This window comes from Diceros bicornis, unplaced genomic scaffold, assembly GCF_020826845.1.
Source record: "Diceros bicornis minor isolate mBicDic1 unplaced genomic scaffold, mDicBic1.mat.cur scaffold_95_ctg1, whole genome shotgun sequence".
NCBI lineage: Eukaryota > Metazoa > Chordata > Mammalia > Perissodactyla > Rhinocerotidae > Diceros > Diceros bicornis.
In genome coordinates this window covers 89,899-109,136 of record NW_026691844.1, presented here as the reverse complement: position 1 = coordinate 109,136, position 19,238 = coordinate 89,899, and the positions used below count along the sequence as shown (strand labels likewise).

The 19,238-nt window shown below is 47.7% G+C and overlaps 1 protein-coding gene and 1 pseudogene across 1 annotated transcript in view; one reads left to right on the top strand and one right to left on the bottom strand.

Moving 5' to 3' along the window:
* LOC131403898 (insulin receptor-like) overlaps positions 1-1,643 on the bottom strand; it is an 86,555-nt gene extending 84,912 nt beyond the window's left edge. Inside the window, 1 exon segment of the mRNA XM_058538129.1 lies at positions 1,610-1,643. Coding sequence (XP_058394112.1) covers positions 1,610-1,643 — 34 coding nt within the window.
* On the top strand, positions 1,642-18,842 carry LOC131403920 (actin-like protein 9; annotated as a pseudogene).
* Positions 18,843-19,238: the final 396 nt, after the last annotated feature.

Sequence of the window (19,238 nt, the reverse complement as noted above, 5' to 3'; positions counted from 1 at the left end):
GTGGGAACTGTAAATGTGTAACCAAGTGGTAAATCCATCTGTTCACTCCTGGAAGCCCAGGCGTAAATCCACAATTAATTACCAAAGCCACAAGGAAAAGAGGAACAGGGAACCGCACGTACACAAATGCATACACACAAACAACCACAAAGCCTGGCGTAGGTCTGACAACTTGTCTTGGATTTTCTTAACAAGAACCTAAACCAATTGCCATCCTTCCTTCATTGAGCGCTCACTGTACACCAGGCATACGGGGGCATCAAGACATTGCGTAATTGGCAGAGGTGCTCAGCAAACCTGGTTTTCAACTCCTGAGCCTGTGTATGCTTTCTCCCACACCTCACTCATCATCAGGGAACTCAAGGAGCCTCTTCCTTTCCTCCCCAACCCCTTCCTCATCATGACTGATTTCCTTTTATGGAGAAATCTGAAGAAGTAACCCAACAGATATTTTTAAAGCACAGCCTCAGACACCACGGTGGGAATCTCCAGCCGTCTTCTCTTAAACGATTCTTCAGTCCTTGTCCCACAACCAGAAAGGCCTGCTGTCAAGCCGCAGAAGCATGCTGGGGTTGGGGTTGGCCTCTGTCTGCTGCCACACAGGGACACGCAGGAGGGAGGCCCTCGGGGTTAGGGCGCATGAGAGGCTCATCCAAGGTTAGAGACCTCCCAAGTCTGACGGCAAAAGACCGCTTCATGACGGATGGAGCTGGAGGGGGAGGTTAGCAGGGAGCCCCGGCAGCAGTCCAGAGCCTTGGGTGGGCACCACACGGAGATGTTCCAGCCCTCCCTCTGGCACTGACTTGGGGCAGTAAGTTATGCGTCCTCTCTGAGCCTCAGTTTACTCCTTTATGAAATGGGCGAACAACAGCGTCAGCCTTTAGGGGCCACTCTGAGGGTCCAGAGAGATAGGATGGCGCGGCCCGTGGCATTCGGTGACACCCACTATAATAATCATGATAAAAACGTCCACTCCTTCTGCTACTATAACTGTGCTGTTCCCAAGGCGCCGGAGTTTGCCTCCGGACATCTGGAAACAGAATCCCAAAGTGTAAACATGGACCTGAAGTCCGGGGTAGCCACGGGCCTCGATCCCAGGAAGGGGATGGAGGGATTCTACAGTTCCCCGCCCCGGGCAGCGTCACCTAGCAGCAGCGACCCCAAGGGACCCCCCGGTCTGTCACCCTCGACTCCGGCTCCTTACCGTGTGCGCCCCGCGCATTTGGCTGTCCGTGGCCGCCCGGACCCAGGGACCCCACTTCTCGGAGGCGACCCAGAGAGGACGTGTGCCCCCTCTCCGGAGCGACTTGGGGTCGGAGAGAGCCAGGCACGGGTCCGAGGCGCGCTCCGGCGAGGCGCCCGCGGCACAGCAGGCACTGGCGCAAGGTTGCTCCAGCCCGGGGCCGGCACACGGGGCGCGGAGCCGTGAGCCCAGGCGGGCAAAGACCAAGGTCAGCGGCTTCCCGCCCCCAGCGGGACCAGAGTGACCGCCCCGGCCACCCGCCTCCCCACCTGGGAGGGCTCTTGGTCCACAGCTGGGGCTCCATTTTGGCGAGGGATCGCCTCCCCACCGCGCGACTCCCCGCCCACTCCCGGACCCCAGACTCACCCTCTCCGGGGTACAGGTGGCCCGCGGCGCCCATGGCTGGGGTCCCGACGGATCAGAGCGCGCGGCGCCGGCCCGCGAGGGTCGTGCTCCGAGGTGGCCGCCCGAGGGGCGCTGGGGGCGCGTCCTTTTCTTCCACGCCCGCGGCCCTCGGGTCGCAGCCCCCGCCCGGGAGGCTCCTTGAATCAGCCGCCGGAGGGGCGCGCGGCCTCGGCCGCTACAAATCCGGCGGCGCGGCTCGGCGGAGGCGGCCCCGACCCCGGGCTACTGATGCAGTAGAACCAACTGCTTCCTGCTACCTGGAAGTGGGTTTTAGTGAGGCTGGCTGTGCGGTTCACCCTAATGAAGAACTTTCTAACAGTGATATCCAAAGAAAAATGGAATGGGCTGCCTTATTGGCAGCATTTTCCAAAATCAGTCCATGATGTAAGGAAGTAAGATAAGTTAGTTCTGTGATTATAGAATTCAGAGTTTGAGAGGGAAAACAAGCATTGTTCACATAGTTTCAGAATAGTCTGATCAGAAATGTAATAGAGACACATGCATGATGCTTTGGGGACCCAGAGAATCAAACTCTGCCTGGGGTGGGGACAGGGAAGCCTTCACAGAGGAGGCGGCACTGGAACTGAGTTTTGAAGATCAAGTAGGAATTTTCCAGGCAGCTAGGGGAGGGAAAGTTGTTCCAAGCAGAAGAAATAGATCACATGAGCTGTATGGATTGGTGGTTAGGAGAGTGTACCCAGGAGCTTGGATCCCAGCTCAAATACTTTGTAGCAACATGACCTTGAGCAGCTACTCAACCTCAGTTTTTTCATCCATAAAATGGATGGTGATAATTTGGGTCACAGGCATTGTTGTAAAGATTATATCAAAGCATGAATGTTAAGAGCTTAGTACCTGCCACACAGCAAGTGCTCAATAAATTGTAAATACTACTAATTCTCTGGAAGGGGAAAGCATTAAAGATTGCTTTCTGGATGATCTGCACTTAGCACAGTGCCAGGCACACAGGACATTCTTGTCAATGTCGACTCCTGTTATTATTCAACATCATGACCCCTTCCATGGTCAAGCCTGACCTTGTCCAGTTCATCCTCATGAGTGCTGCTCTGTGATGCCCTTGTCCTTACTGGGTAGAAACCCACCTGCTCCTTCTCTGGCTTCTGAGATCCCTTAGCAGAGTCTTTAAAAATCCACTCATTCCCAACCCCACTGGCTTACAACGGGGTTTTTCCACCTTGGCATTATTTGTGGACAGATAACTCTCTGCTGTGGGGAGCTGTCCTGTGCACTGTATGAAGTTTAGCAGCAGCCCTGGCCTCAACCTACTTGATGCCAGCAGCACTTCCCTCCCACCATCTAGTCAGGAAAACCAAAAATGCCTCCACACACGGCCAAATGTCCCCAGGAAGTAGAATGAGCCTGCTCACACCTTTCAGTCAACTTACAGCCAATCAATCCCCCCAGTCGCCAGTACCCCAGCTGGTAAAGAGCTTCTACTGCAGACTCCTGTCCAGGGCTATTTAAGTGTCCAAATGAACCTGGTCTTGCTCTGTCCACTCACACGTCCTCACCCTGAAAGGAGCTGACACCGACTGAGTGCTGACTGTGTAGCAGGCATCTGGCTGTTTAATGTGCTTAGTGCTTTAATCCTCCAGTCCTGGAGATGGATGGTGGAGATGGTTGCACAACAGTGCGAATACTCTTAATGCCATGGACAGTGCACTCAGAAGTGGTTAAAATGGTAAATTGTGTCATGTATGTTTTATCACAATAAAATAAAACAGTGCCTGTATGTATTGTTATTTATATGTGCTGTTTTTTTTTTTTTGGATAAGATAGAGGTTGAGAGAAGCATAGAGACTTGTCCAGTATCACCCAGCAAGGAAGTAATAGAGCCAAGATTTGAACAAATAGGGATTTGATTTCAAAGTCCCTATTTTTATCTTGGCATTCTACACCCCGCCTCCAAAAAAAAAAAAAAAACACTGTAATATATATTTCAGGAGTTTTTACACACACACACACACACACACACACACACACACTCTGTCCTGTGAGCCCTCAAACTCACCTTTCCTTCCAAGGTGCCCAGAGGGTCCCACTGTTCTTGATGCATCTTTTAAAAAATGCAAAGCCCTGGATATTTGGAATCTCTAACCAGCAGTTCCTCAGAGGCTAGCAATTCTGGTTGTGGTCCCCTAGTGTCATGAGCTTTTGTCAAACTCTTTCCCCCCCAAGACCTCTTTTGGAAAAGATGTTTCCACCCACCCAACCTCCCCAACCCCTGCCCTGCCAGTCACACAGCCAGAGCTGGCAGAGTTAGCCATGACTCACATGAATCTGGGCTGGCTTATCACACTGTGACTCCTAAATCAATACTTCTCATTTGGGTTGAAGAGAAGCCCCTTCAGCAACTTTCCAAGTGTGGTTTTACCTCTTTCTTTCCCCATTTTCATTAAGGATGCCAAAATTTGGGTCTGAGGACCCCTTTGTTGACACTGAGTGACCAGGGTGAAGACACCAGCATTATTTCCCTTCTTGTTGCCAGTAAAACTCTCACATCTCTCCACGATGGCCAGGCATGAAATGGACCCTTGATCATCTTAATAATCAAATTACATTTTGCAGGACACTGTCATTTATATTATTTATTTAAGCCTCACAATCCATTAGCACAGCTTAAGGATCCACAGCAGAGCTCACTCAATAAACAGTTGTTGAATGAATATATTCTGCAAGGGAAACACTATTTTGGTTGGAACTAATTTTAATGACAAATTGGCTGAGAGAGTGGATGTGACTTACCTAAAGTCACACAGCTACTAAGAGGGCAGACTAGGATTTGAATTCCTATCTGTCTGATTCCAAATCATAAGTGCTCTCAACACTGGATGTTGCTTCTTTCCTGGAGTTAATGCTCAGCTCTTCTGCCCAGGAGGCCAGAACTGAGAACTCCCCTACGAGATCACAGTTGTGGATGGCCAGTCCTCAGAAGGTGAGCTGAAGGTGCCCCCAACCCATGCTAGAAAGTTTGTTCTGGTACCAGCCTCATGACCAAGGTCACGTGCCCATGCCTGGCTGCTTCCAACAGCTTTTATGGAAGGTCAGCATGGGTTGATCTTCAACATGGATTGAACATCAACATAGAAGACTTCCTGCTGTCTAGAGGCCTGGCCTTCTTGGGTTCACAGCGATGAAGACAGACAGGGAAAGAATAAGCACAACTCAGACTCAACTCAGCACGTTTGTGGGAAACAACATGAGCAGTTCTTTGGATTCATCCTGCCATGAATGTCTAGTCTCTCAATCATGCCTAGACGCCCAAGATCTCCACAAGGCTGGGTTCCAAGGTCTTTCCCCCACTTACCATGGTCTGTGTGTGGAGTGAGGGACCTTTCTCAACACCCCATGAGCATGTCAACCCCCTCATTCCAAGACAGTCTCAGATAAAACCTCCCTGGATTCCAGCATCCTGGGCTTAACCAGTGCTGCCTCTGTCTGTGCAGAGATAGTTGTCATCGCCTGGGTATGGAAGCTCCAGGGAGAGCTGTTGCATCAGAAACCCCTCTGGGTCTACCTTTCTGCTGGAGAGAAAATTGGTTGCAATGGGAGCCTAGAGCCCTTTATGTTTGGATTGTCGCTGGAGGATCATGGAATAACATTTACTCATCTCACAACCACAGAAGGATGAGCAGCACTGATGTGGATAATTGAATGCGACAAACATCCAAGTCTTTTCGTTTAGATCCAATTAGGAAGAGGAGATGAGGGAATCCATTATTGCAAATGGACCCATGCTCAAAAACAAAACCAATTCTGATGTCCAGGAGACTTCCTCTGAGTTAAATAATGAGGCAGTGATGGTGGTGGAACAGCTAGGAGGCAGCTTCACTGGGTTGAGACATTTCTTCCTCTTCCATTCTTGAGGAGCCTGCAAGTCTCAGGAGATGCAATGGTCTAGAGATAGATGACTCTAGTGCCCATGAACTTATTATGTGTCCACAACCAGAGCCAAAGGAAAGGGCAGAGACCAGAGAGCCAGGCTATCCTCAACAAGGTTGCCCTCTGCAGAAAGTCACAGGCAAGGCCAAAGCAGAGAGATTTACCCAGAGCTCTGCTCAAACCAAAGCTGAGTCAGACAGGTGGCAACAAGGTGTAACCAAGACAGAAGCAGGAACAAGTGACATACGCTAAGGACTTTATTTATAGTAGTAACTATTAGCAAATTCCTTGTACCATGCCACCACTCTCTACTCCCAAGTGCATGGCAGATGTTAGTCATTGATCTCATCGTTTTCTACCTCTGACCTTAGATGGAGCTTCCCAACCTAGCACACCATACAGCCAGAGCTTACAAATTGGATTTGACATTCATCATGAAATCTTCTTTCCAAGCAGATTCTAGACCAGGACTCAAAGCAGTTGGGATAGTCTGCATGGAGATAAAGAGCTTGTACCAGAAAGTTATTCCACGCACTGCTCCCTTTGTTGAGAAAGTCTTGTTCTGGAAGAAATGTCAGTTGAACTAAAGGTTAGTGATGCTTTTGATTGACAGTCCATCCCAAAGTCCTTTCCTCCTCAAGGGCCAATAAGAGCTCATGGACCACACTTTACATAGCACTGCCATAGACCATGAGATCCTGGACAGGAAGTATTCAGCTATTATTCATTTCTATGTAACTGTTACTCAAGGTACATGGACACTTCAACGTTTGTTGAACAGGCAGGGATGGAACAGACAGGAGTTTGGAAAGAGAAATCAGGATATGGAGAATTGGGCAGGGGATCTTGGATCCTCAACACCTAGCATGTTGACTTGCATCAAAGATGGATGGATGGGTGGATGGGAAGGTGGGTGGATGGAAGGGTGTAGGAATGGATAGAACAAGCCATGATTTAAGTTATTTGTGGCTGAGTCATGTTGTTCTAAGGAACAGAGGAAGAAAAATAAAGATGAAAAAGAAATTGTTAGTAGTCTAGGTGTGTGCCTCAAATATTTGTCCTTGCATACCACCTTCATAATTTTGCCATTTCCATGTGCCATCCACACTAACGTTTTCTCAATACAGGTATCTCCTGCTTAATGTCAGTTGTCCACTCCTGAAAAGCAGATGCACACAAAACTGTCTATTGGAACCCTATATTCCATTATTTAAATGGGAAAAGTTGTATTTTACATCAACGCCAAACTCTCAACCAATTTCCTGAAATATAGCTAAAACCAGTGAAACACTTACGTATCAGTAACAAGCTATCATGCTGGGATATGACATACTTGAAACATTGCTTCCTGTTGACTGAGAAATGAACAGAGCTATTAACAGTATGAAGTCATATTTCTTTTCCATTGCTTCCTTTTCCAAGATTTTCTTCACTCTCTCAACTTTTGGGGGAATCATTGGACAACACTAACCTTTGCTTTTGTCAAAATGTAGACGGTCCTTGAGGAAACAAGTTCATGACAAGCACATAACAGCAGAGAATGACTCACATTGAGTGTGATGTTGTCATAACCTCTCGGCACCAGTAATACCTGAGACGCACACTCTCCTTTGTTACCACTTGGGACACTTTTTCTATACACTGTTTTGTTTAAAGTCTTGTACTTAGCTTGGTGCCAATGTCAACTTTTCCTCTGTAACTATGGGCCAGAAAACATTATATTGAGAGACAGACACATTTTATGAAGTTTGGGCATTAACAAGACATTTTTGCATTCTACTAGGAAAAGTTTAAACAGGGAGATAGTCTGTGGAATATACCTGTGTTTTTCTTTAATCACTCACTTCTAGTTGTTTTTTTAGAATTTACTTAATTTCCTCTTTTATGCTGACAAGTCATCACCATTAGCCTTTGGAAAAGATAAGCGTAAAATGATGGAAATGGCTGAAAAAAATAACACCAAGTCTTTTCTCAGGGTTTCTAACTTTTTACATGAAAATTTTTAAACCTACAGAAAAGGGGAAGGAACAACCATGTACCCTTAACTAATTGTTACTCTTTTGCCCAACGGCTTTCTCGCTTTACATACATATAAACACACAACCACACTCACTTTCACATAACATCAAATTCACAAATTCATGTGACGCGAAATACACCTAACATAAAATTAACCATTTTAAAGTGTATAATTCCATGGTATTTAGTATATTCACAAGGTTGTGCAATCATAACCTTTATCTAGTTTCCAAAATTTTCCATCACCCCAAAGAAGACTCTATATTTATTAAGTAGCTAACTCCCATTATCAATCCCATGGCATCTGGCAGCCACCTATCTGCTGTCTGTACCCACAGATTTACCTATGGTGGATATTTCATATAAATAGAATCATACAGTATGTGACCTCTTTTGTCTGAATTCTTTTACTTATTATAATGTTTTAGAGGTTCATCCATGTTGTAGCATTGTTGTAGGCTGAGTTATAGCTCTTCAAAATTCATATGTTGAAATTTTAACCCCGCAGGAGCAGAGAACCCAGCTGTATTTACAGATAGAGTCATTAAAGAGGTAATTACGTGAAAATGAGGTCATTCGGATGGGGTCTAATCCAATATGACTCATGACCTTATACGAAGAGAGCAGGGGTAATGTAAGCAAAATGGTGGAATGGGAAGCCCCAGACTTCTTTCCCCAACATGGACATACTGATTTAACAATACACGGATTATTTCCCTTTGTGAAATCCAGAGACCAGTTGAAAGGCTCCTGCACCTCAATTGAGCGTGAGATCAGCTGCATTGAAGCCAGTAGGAAAATACACGACACCATCTCACCATAATCCCTCCCCCATCATAGCACCACACAATCCAGGAGGAAACCCCCAGATCCCAGATTCTCCCTGAGAAAGGAAGGAAAGCGCTGTACCACACATCCCATATTCTAGCATTTTGAGGGGCTGCCTGAAGGACTGGTTTCTGTCTTACCTGAGTCTGAGCACTGATGGGAAAGTGGTCCAGGTTGGGAGCCACTGAGAACAAAGGTGATGGTTTAGACTAGTGTGCACTCCCTGGCCACAGACCTTTCCCCATGTCAGCACAAGGCAAGTGAGTTAAAAACCCCCAGTCCTGGCTTCTCCTTGAGGAGGGAAAGAATTGGAGAATTTGTCCAACATTCCAGCCTTTCAGGGGGTTACCCGACGAACTGACATCTATATAACAGATTCTTCTCTGAGAATCAACCAGTCCCAAAAAGAAAGAAAAAGCTACCACTACGGAATCCCCAAGCAAACAGCCCAGCCAGGTCACCCTAAATAGAAAACCAAGTAAACAGGCTAACACATGTGCATAGAGCTTCCCATCAACTCTTTTACCCAATTAACCAAAAACATGTCATACAAGGGACAGAGACCGAAACAGTCATTCTGAAAATGAAGGCACTTTGGAGGAAACAGACTTTGAGGGAAGAAGAAATTAAAAAGAAATTCTTAGTAATATTAGAAATATAACTGAATAGAACTCAGAGATATAACTACAAAGATAATAACCATGAAACAAAGGATTTTATCTTTACTTTAAATAACAAAAAAAATCTTTTAGAATGTTTTTAATGATAGGAGACATGAAAAACTCAATAGAAGTGTTGAAATATAAAATTTAGGAAGACATCACAAAAGAACAAAGAGAAAAATAGTAGAAAAATGATGAATAAGTCAAAGAATCATCACAGATGGCCCAACAAAGAAACAACAGGCATTTCAGATGTATGGAAATATGAGAAGAAAAAAACAGAAAAATTCAAAGAAATAATGCAAGAAAATTTTCCAGAATGGAAGTTGTGAATTTCAAGATTGAAAATTGCTCAGCAGAATAGACAAAAATAATATATCCTATAAGCTTCCAGAGAGATAAAACACGTTTCCTACAAAACTCAAAAATAAGAATGCCCTGGAACTTTTCAACAGGAACACAAAATACTAGAAGGCAATGGAGTGATCTCTTCAAAATGCTCAAGGAAAATTAATTCCAACCCAGGATTCTATAGCTGGTCAAATAACCATTTAAGTGTGAGAATAGAATAAAGACATCTTTTGGGCCGGCCCCATGGCTTAGTGGTTAAGTGCATGTGCTCAGCTACTGGCGGCCCAGGTTCGGATCCTGCACATGCACCAATGCACTGCTTCTCTGGCCATGCTGAGGCCACGTCCCACACACAGCAACTAGAAGGATGTGCAACTATGATGTACAACTATCTTCTGGGGCTTTGGGGAAAAAAAAAAGGGAGGAGGATTGACAACAGATGTTAGCTCAGTGCCAGTCTTCCTCAGCAAAAAGAGGAGGATTAGCATGGATGTTAGCTCAGGGCTGATCTTCCTCACACACACACAAAAAAGAATAAAGACATCTTTAGACCTGATGGTATTTTCAAAAAGTGTGTCTCCATTGACTCTTTCTCAGGGAGCACGTGTGCCACCTCAATGGGGCATAAACCTACAGAGAAAATACAGACTACAGGAAACAGAGGATTCAGCCCAAATGGCATCTCTAGGGTAATGGTGAAGGGGGATCCTAGGATGGCAGCTGTCAGCTCGTTCAGCCTGAAGCAGGTCAGGAGGCTCCAGCAGAGGTTTCTTCAAGAAAACTAAACTGATAGAAAACTTCGTGTGTTTGAAAGTTTCGAGAGGAGATTTACATAAATGCAGAGAGTTTTGGGTTCCAAAACAAAAAGAAAAGAAGAAGACTCAGTCTCTCACCACCACTCCTGCCCGAAACTCACCTGCTGATACCAGCAGCACCTGCAGACACATTTGTGCGAGGACACTCACAGGGGTGGCACTGGTTCCATCATATCTGGAGAGCCTGCCTCAGCAAACACACACACTGCTGTGGACTTAAAGTGGAAAGATGATGTGAAATATCCAGATACTTGGTCTACAGGCTGGAAAAACAGACCCTAGAGTTGCACAGTGCTATGCATCCTGTTTGCACAAGACAAAGGCGAGAGACACATATCTTCTGTAGGTCCTTTCCCTTGCTCTTAAGTCTGTGGATCCAGGGCCGTGAGCAGACCCAGTGAGGGATGCCCACCAGCTCTCCCCATCTCACAATGACTCCTGAGGACACCTCCCTGGGATGTGTCACGCCCTGGTTAGCCCACCAGCACCTTCACCCGAGCAGTGACGAGCTAATTGTCAAGGGATGGAGGTCCCAGGGGAGGCCTCTTCTGGCTTCCTCTTTCAACTGCAGAGAATATTAACAGCAGTGGGAGTCACGTGCCCTACATCTAACGTTTGCCCCAGCAGAGCATGAGAAAACAATTATGTTCAGCTCTCAACTGACCACAGGAATGGAGGAGGGAGTATTTGCATGGATGACTGAAAAGCGCCAGGCCATCGAATACCCTGGAGAGTTCTGAGTGAGAAGAATGGGAGAAGGAGTCTGTTTTATTTTATTTATTTTTAAGTGGTTATTTTTTAATTTTATATTATTTTATTTTATGTTTTTGTTGAGGAAGATTCACCTTTAGCTAACAACTGTGCCAGTTTTCCTCTATTTTGTATGTGCGTCGCTGCCACAGCATGGCTGATGAGTGGTGTAGCTCCACACCCTGCAACTGAGACTCAACTGCTGAAGCAGAGCATGCTGAACTTAACCAGTAGGCTACAGGGCCAGCTCCCAAGGCATCTGTTTTAAAATGTAGGTTTATTATTATTCAGGTATGGTGAGGCCAACAGGTCAGGAGATGATTGCCATTGAAAAGACACCCTGTTTCTTACGGTTCCCAAGAGGAGGTGGCACACCATGCCATGGGGGTCACATGGGGAGGCACCAGGGTCAGTCAGGAGGCAGAGGGAGAGAGGGGAAAACGTGGGCAACAGCCTTTATTCTGGTTTCCATGGAAAAAATGGGTGAGGCAGGGTTAGCCGGCTTAGGATTGTCTAGTCTGAATAATTTTGGTGGGCTCTGGGGCACAGGGATGTCCCTAGTTGTCTGGCCCCTGGTCCCGGAGTGATCTAGTAAGTGGACAGTGGCCCTGAGTATAAGAGCTCCATGAAGGAGAGGGTTGGGGTGTGGGCTCTGCATTGGTTGGTTTGCACATGACAGGTGCACTCACAGGTGGTTGTTTGCTGTCTCTAGGAATTAGCTAGTCCTGGGAGGAGCAGTCTCTCCCCAAGCAAGTCCCCAAGATGTCAAAGCATCAAAAATACAGAATAAAAAGACACGATTAATGCAACATTCCTGTGTGTTCTCCAGGGTTTGTGGCAAGACTGCTCGAGTAATCAGTGGTTCTCAGCACGGAATACACAGTAGAGTGAGCTGGAAGTTTTTAAAAATGTGATGCTCAGGCCACACCCCAGGTCAAGTGAATCAGCATCGTTGGGGAATGGGGACCTCCAGACTAAAGAATGGATGGAGCTGCTCATTTCAGCAGAGCCAGAAGGAGGTGCAGTGTCCTGGAAAAACTGTGATTTCCCCATGTAAAAACACCCCAAATTCAGCAGCACGATCCTCTCAGGGGAGGATCCACAGAGGGCTTCCCATGTGTCCATCGTGTTATTGTTGCTTGTGTTGGGTGGTGGATACACACAGGCACTTGAGATTCTGTGTGTGTGTGTGTGTGTGTGTGTGTGTACAGTTGATCGTCATTACTAACAAAGACTATATCTAAGAATTCACCTACTTGCTAAAATTTATTTGCAATCCCCAAATCAATACTGGTGGGATGTCCTAGGCCATTCGCAGACATGCACAGAGCAGTGAAAAATTTGAGTCATCTGCACGCTCCTTCCCAGCTGATGTCAAACAAGGCAAGGCTCTCCCTTCTAGTTTCAGCTCTCAGACCACAAACATGTCATCGTCATGGTCTATCTAGTGCCACGTGTGTCACGTTTTTGTGCTTTTGTGCCTTCACTGTTTACATTGGCCCCCAGGCATAGTGCTGAGGTGCTGCTGTCTAGTGTTCTTAAGTGCAAGGGGGCTGTGACGTGACTTACAGAGAACATGCGTATGTTAGATAAGTTTCGTTCAGGTATGAGTTGTAGCACTGTTGGCCGTGGGTTCAATGTTAATGGATCATTAATACAAATTAAATGGGGTGTTTTTAAACAGAAACACACACAACACAAAGCTATGTATGGATTAGTTGATCAAAATGCTGTAACTAGAGACTTGCAGGATCCTAATCCAGTGATTCCCAGTTTGGCCACATGCCCAGTTGGGTGAGCAGTGTGGGATAGGTTGCACAGAGACTGAAGAAAAGACCCAAAGATGGTGAGTGAGACACATGGGTTTATTGGGAATTACTTACAGGGAATGTCCAGCAGTGGCCGGCTGGACGGAAGTGTGCACCTGCCCCTGCCCCCGAGAGAAGCTTGCTTAAGCAGGCAGAGGAACAAAGGCTGCGTGCTTGCCGAGGAGGACTGTCCATGTATGACCTGCATTCCAAGGACGAGAGCTCTCCCCAGAGGGCCTCCATGTTCCCTCAGACCATGACGGCCTTTGAGCTAACTGTCCCATGAGAAACAGCTGGGTCGGCCAAGCCCAGGATTGTGATCATCATGAGTGTTGGCATGTAGCCCAGACAAGGGGCCCCAAGGACGCATGGCTCATAAAGGGCACAATAGTTCCCCTACATTCCCCTAGAAGCAATAGTTCAGCGTTCATCGTGACTTTATAGAACACAACTACTGCAATAAATTAAGAGAATCAGCCATTGATCACTTAAGCATTCTTGCCTTAACCCCTGGAGAACAAACAGGGATGCTGTATTAATCTTGGCTTTTTAGTCTGCATTTTTTCCAGCTTTACTGAGATATAATTGACATAATATATGTGTAAGGTTAAGGTGTACAATGAGTTGATTTGATACACTTATATACGGCAAAGTGATTACCACCATCATGCAGCTAACAGCTCCTTCACATCACACATTTCTTTTTTGTGATGAGAATATTGAAGATCTACTCTCTTAGCAACTTCCAAATACACAATACAGTATTTTTGACTATAATCAGTATGCTGTGCTGAGATCCCCAGAACTCATTCATCTTCTAACTGGAAGTTTGTACCCCTTGACCAACATCTCCCCATTTCCCCCACCCCCCAGCCCCTGGTAACCACCATTCTACTCTCTGATTCTGAGTTCAGCTATTTTAGATTCCACGTGTAAGTGAGGTCACACATGATTTGTCTTTGTCTGACTTATTTCATTAGTATAATGCCCTCAATGTTCATCCATGTTGTTGCAAATGGCAAGAGTTTCTTCCTTTTCATAGTAGAGTAATATTCCACTGCATATATATATATCACATCATCTTTACCCATTCATCCATTGACGGACACTTGGGTTGTTTCTGCACCTTGGCTATCCTGATTTATTCTGTATTTTTGATGCTTTGACTGTGTGTATGTGTGTAAGTTTTGTAAGCCTGAAATATTTTGTAATTTCAAATTTTGAAATTAAAAATGTATTTAGAAATAAAATAATGAAACCTTGTAGTTCCAGCTTTATTGTGAGTTTTCCTTTCATCTCCCAGATGAAACAAAACTACAAGGCTACAAATTTTTCAAAGTGGAGCAACAACAGCATCAGCCTCACCTGGAAGCTTGTTAGAAATGCAGATTCTCAGGCCCCACCCTGGACCTGCTGAATCAGAATCTTTGGACAGGACCAGAACTCTGTGTTTTAACAAGCCCTCCTGCAGATTCTCATACACCTTTAAGCAAGAGGACCCGCTGGTCTGAGAGAACTGCCTCACAAGCCAGACTCACTGTCCACGTTTCAGATGATCAGGGGGAATGAAGAATTTAAGAATTTTGAAGACCCAGATCTGTAGATCTCCAATTGCCGCACATTAAGTTCTTCTGGGAGCTTTTAAAAATCACTGATGCTTGCTCTCCATCTGCAGAGATTCCGATTCAATTGGTCTGGGGTGCAGCCAGGATCTGGGGATTTGTTTAAGTTCCCCTGGTGATTCTAATTTGCAACCAAGGTTGAGAACTCCTGACCAAGAGAACAAAGTGGCAGCAGGGGAAAGGAAGAGAAGCTGGTGGTCTTGGGCGCCCCCTGCCGGCAGGAAGCTGTACATGTCGGCTCCCAGCACCCTCAGGCGGGCGGATAGAAATGCCGGCCCACGTGGGCTTTGTAGGAGTTCGCTGCACGTATCTGAAGTCTGGTTGATATGTGTCCACGAAATGCCCTTTCAATGGAAATGCCTATTTAAATCCATTTAATCCTATATAATTCCATTTCAAAGCTGTTGTTTGAATGTTTCCAGTTGTCATTTGCTCACACACACCCACATACAGAATACATTACCTGTAATTTACGTAACAAACCCTCATATAGCACTTACTATGTGCCATTCACGGACCTTAACCCTGCACAAATAACTCGTCCCTCCCCATACCTGCCCTTTGACGTCAGTACTATTATTACGTACAATTTGCTAATGGGGAAGATGAGGCACAGAGAGAATAGTAGTTTGTCTCAGCCATGAAGTGGAGGGGCTGGGGTTTAAACCCAGCAGCTGGCTCCAGATCTGTGGTCTTAACAATATCACGGCATTGTTGCCTCTAATCATGACGGTCTCTGCCCTGTTTGCTGTGGTATCCCAGGATCTAGCATCTGTTATGTGCCAGACACAATATCCCCTCAGCGAGTCCCAACCTCCACTTCCACTGTTTGGGATGGATCTGAGACCTCACAGTTTCCTGGACCCAGTCACTGCAGTATCTCAGAGATCTGGGTTCAAACCCTGCTCCTGCACTGTTCCAGCTGTGTGACTTTGGGCAAGTCACTTCACCTCTCTGAGCCTCTATTTCCCCATCAGAAAAAGTGGCCATAGTACCCATTTTTAAGTCATCACAATGCCCCATTCCAAGCTGTCATCTAACACCCCTTTCACTTGCCATGAGGATTCTTTAAAGGGAAAAAAACGTTTATTATTGTCTTAAGTGGCTGTAATGTAAATTCACCACAATACTCTTTCATGGGGTCAAGGGTCCATCCTGCAGATGTGCTGAACAAGGTGGAGAAATGGGAGACACCTCCCCGTCCACACACAGCTGTATCACTATCGGCACTAAAGGCTGGGCCCTCAACAGAGTCTGTTCAATTCTTAATGGAATAATCCATCTGAACTAAATGTGTCCTTTTAATGTGCTGATGCTCAAAGCTCTATTATAACCCCGCACTCATTAGGATAGCTGTAACTTTTTTAAAAACCAGAAAATAACAAGTGTTGACAAGGATGTGGAGTCAGTGAAATCCTCTACAGGGCTAGTGGGAATGTAAAATGGTGTTGCAGCTATGAAAATAGTATGATGGTCCCCCCAAAATTAGAAACAGAACTACTATATGATCCAGCATTCCCACTTCTGTGTGTATACCCAAGAGAACTGAAAGCAAGGTCCCAAAGAGATATCTGTACACCCATGATCACAGCAGCATCACTCACAATAGCCCAGAGGTGGAGGCAACTCTAGTTTCCAGTGACGGAAGGACGGAGCAACACAATGTGGTATATACTTATAATGGAATAGTAATCAGCCTTAAAAAGGAAGGACATTGACACACGCTGCAACATGGATCAACCTTGAGGACATTATGCTCAGTGAAATAAGCCAGTCACAAAAAGACAAGTAAAGTGTGACTCACTTATAGGAGGTCCCTAGAGGAGTCAGACTCACAGAGACAGAAAGTAGGATGGTGGGGGCCAGGGGCTGAAGGAGCTGTTCTTTAATAGGTTTAGAGTTTCAGTTTTGTGAGATGAAAAGTTTTGGAGATTGGATGCACAACAATGTGAATGTACTTAACACCACTGGACTGTACACTTAAAATGGGTAAGATGGTAAATTTTATGTTATGTTTATTTTACCACAATTAGACTTTTCTTTAAAATTTTGTTAAAAGTTGTGATTTCAATAAACTCTCCAAAGGATAAAGAAAAAAAATCTGATTACATCATCACTATGGCTCTTTTTAAAAACATGAGGGGGAAATCCTTCCAGCCAAAATGCTTATTCTTATTCTTTAACCAAAAATATTTGAAAACAGAACGGCTGCGCACCAAAGCGTTAATCAGGTCAGCTCTGAGCAGGGGCATCGGAAGGTCAGAGGCAGAATCCTACTTTTTTTTTTTTTTTTTGAGAGGAAGATTAGCCATGAGCTAACATCCAATGCCACTCTTCCTCTTTCTGCTGAGGAAGATTGGCCCTGGGCTAACATCCGTGCCCAACTTTCTCTATTTTATATGGGACGCGGCCACACCATGTCTTGACAAGTGGTGCATCAGTGCACACCTAGGATTGGCACCTGTGAACCCTGGGACCCCAAAACAGAGAGCCTGCACTTAACCACTACACCTCTGGGCCAGACCCTATTTTTTTTTCCCTTACATAAGTTTTAAGTGGTGAGATTATGGGTGACTTCACTTTCTCATGCTGTGTTTTTCAGCCTGTTTTGAATTAAAAAGTAAAAATGACAACCAAGTTTGAATGTGATGGATAAGGCGCTGTTATTTAGTATATTTCTAAAGCCACACTAGCTGATCACCTTCTGATGAATATTCTAAGGATTAATATTTTAATATTCTAAGGAGGCATGTGGCCAGCTCTCCCATAGGACACTGTAAATAACTTCAAGACAAGGCACCAAGAGAAAGATTCCTGGGTCTTACTGGGTTCTGGATCAGGGAGCTGGGTCAGACATGCCTCCTCAGGAACTCTCTATCCTCCTCCTCCTCCAAATTTGGCACTTTCAGGGGAATCCAGAATAGATGAGTGTCCTGGGAGCTTTCTGGGACAGGGAGGGGCCCTATCCCCACCCCTTCATTGTGATGTCTTCTAAAGGGGGCAGAGGGCAGGGTGATGTCACAGACCACTAGCCGGCCCCTCTCCCTCTCTGCCTGTGCCTGCCGCAGGCCCGGCCTCACCTTTTCCCCCCACACCTCTGCACCCCAGAGGAAAGGGGTCAGCTTTGCCAAGCAGGCCACCCGGCCACCTGCAGCCATAGTTGCAAATCACTCCACCCCATTGGAGCCCCAGTCCTCCCCAGAGACCCCCAGGTCTGGCCTGACACCCTGCTCAACCCCGAGAAACAAGGCCTGCAGCAGGACACCAGCCCCCAGCACGGTGGGCGACAGGTTGCCACCAAAGACCGGAGCGGTGGTCATCGACACGGGCACAGGCACCTGTAAGGTGGGCTTGGTGGGGCAGGCGAGGCCCACTACACCGTGGCCACCATCGTGGGCTGCCAGCCCCAGAGGCCGGCCCCCACCGGGCAGCAGGCGCTGGAGACGTTCATCGGCGAGGCCGCGCGCGCGCCCCGAGCTGACGCTGGTGCAGCCGGTGCGGAGCGGCATCGTGGTGGACTGGAGCGCGGCCCAGCTCATCTGGCGCCACCTGCTGGAGCACGACCTCCGCGTGGCCAGCCAGGACCACCCGCTGCTCTTCTCAGACCCACCCTTCAGCCCCGCCACCAACCGCGAGAAGCTGGTGGAGGCGGCCTTCGAGTCGCTGCGTTCCCCCGCCACGTACGTGGCTTCCCAGTCCGTGCTGTCCGTCTACGCGCATGGGCGGGTCAGCGGGCTGGTGGTGGACACGGGCCACGGGGTCACCTCCACGGTGCGGGTCTTCCAGGGCTACAACCTGCCCCACGCCACGGAGCGCCTGGACCTGGCAGGCACCCACCTGACGGCCTTCCTGGCGGAGATGCTGCTCGGCTCCGGCGTGCAGCTGGGCCAGCAGGACCTGGACACCGTGGAGGACATTAAGCATCGCTACTGCTACGTGGCGGCCGACCTGCTCCAGGAGCAGGCCCGGCCCGAGCAGGAAGACCGGCAGAGCCTGGAGCTGCCGGACGGACGGTCACGCTGGGCAAGGAGCTGTTCCAGTGCCCGGAGCTGCTCTTCAGCCCGCCCGCGATCCCAGGGCTGTCGCCCGTGGGCCTCCCCACCATGGCCACACGGGGTTTTCTCAAGGTGCCCCTGGAGGTGCGGGCGGACGTGGCCCAGAACGTGCTGCTCTGCGGGGGCTCCTCGCTCTTCGCGGGGTTCGAGGGCCGCTTCCGCGCGGAGCTGCCGCGCGGTCTGCCCTGCGAGGCCCGCGCGGTGGTGACGGCCCGGCCCAGCAGGAGCCTCTCGGTGTGGATCGGGGGCTCCGTCCTGGCCTCGCTGCGCGCCTTCCAGTCCTGCTGGGTCCTGCGGGAGGAGACGAGGAGCAGGGCCCCCCATCGTGTACTGAAAGTGCTACTGACCCGGAGCAAGGGTGGGGAGTGTTGTGGGCAGTAAAGCTTCCGCTACCCAGCGGGCTCTGTCCTCCCTTCCCTCAGGGCCCGGCCTCGTCCACTCCTGGACCCACCCAGACTCGCCTTGCTCTGACCCCACACACCCACCCCACCAAGATCTGCCTCCAAAGACATCCTTGGTTCTGCCCTGTCCTAATTCACCTCCCATGGTCCATCCCGTGAGAGACCCCAGTTCTGATTCCCTGAACCCACCTCCCCCAGGATCAAGGCCCAACACACCACCATGTCCTCACCCTGTCAAACCCGTCTCCATGATCTGTGTCCCCCAGGGCACTCTCAGGTTGGGGCCCCACCCAAGCCCAACCCCAAGACATCCCCAGATTCTAACCCCTAATCTCCCCTCCATCATCTATTTCTTTTGATATATAGTGCCCCAAGA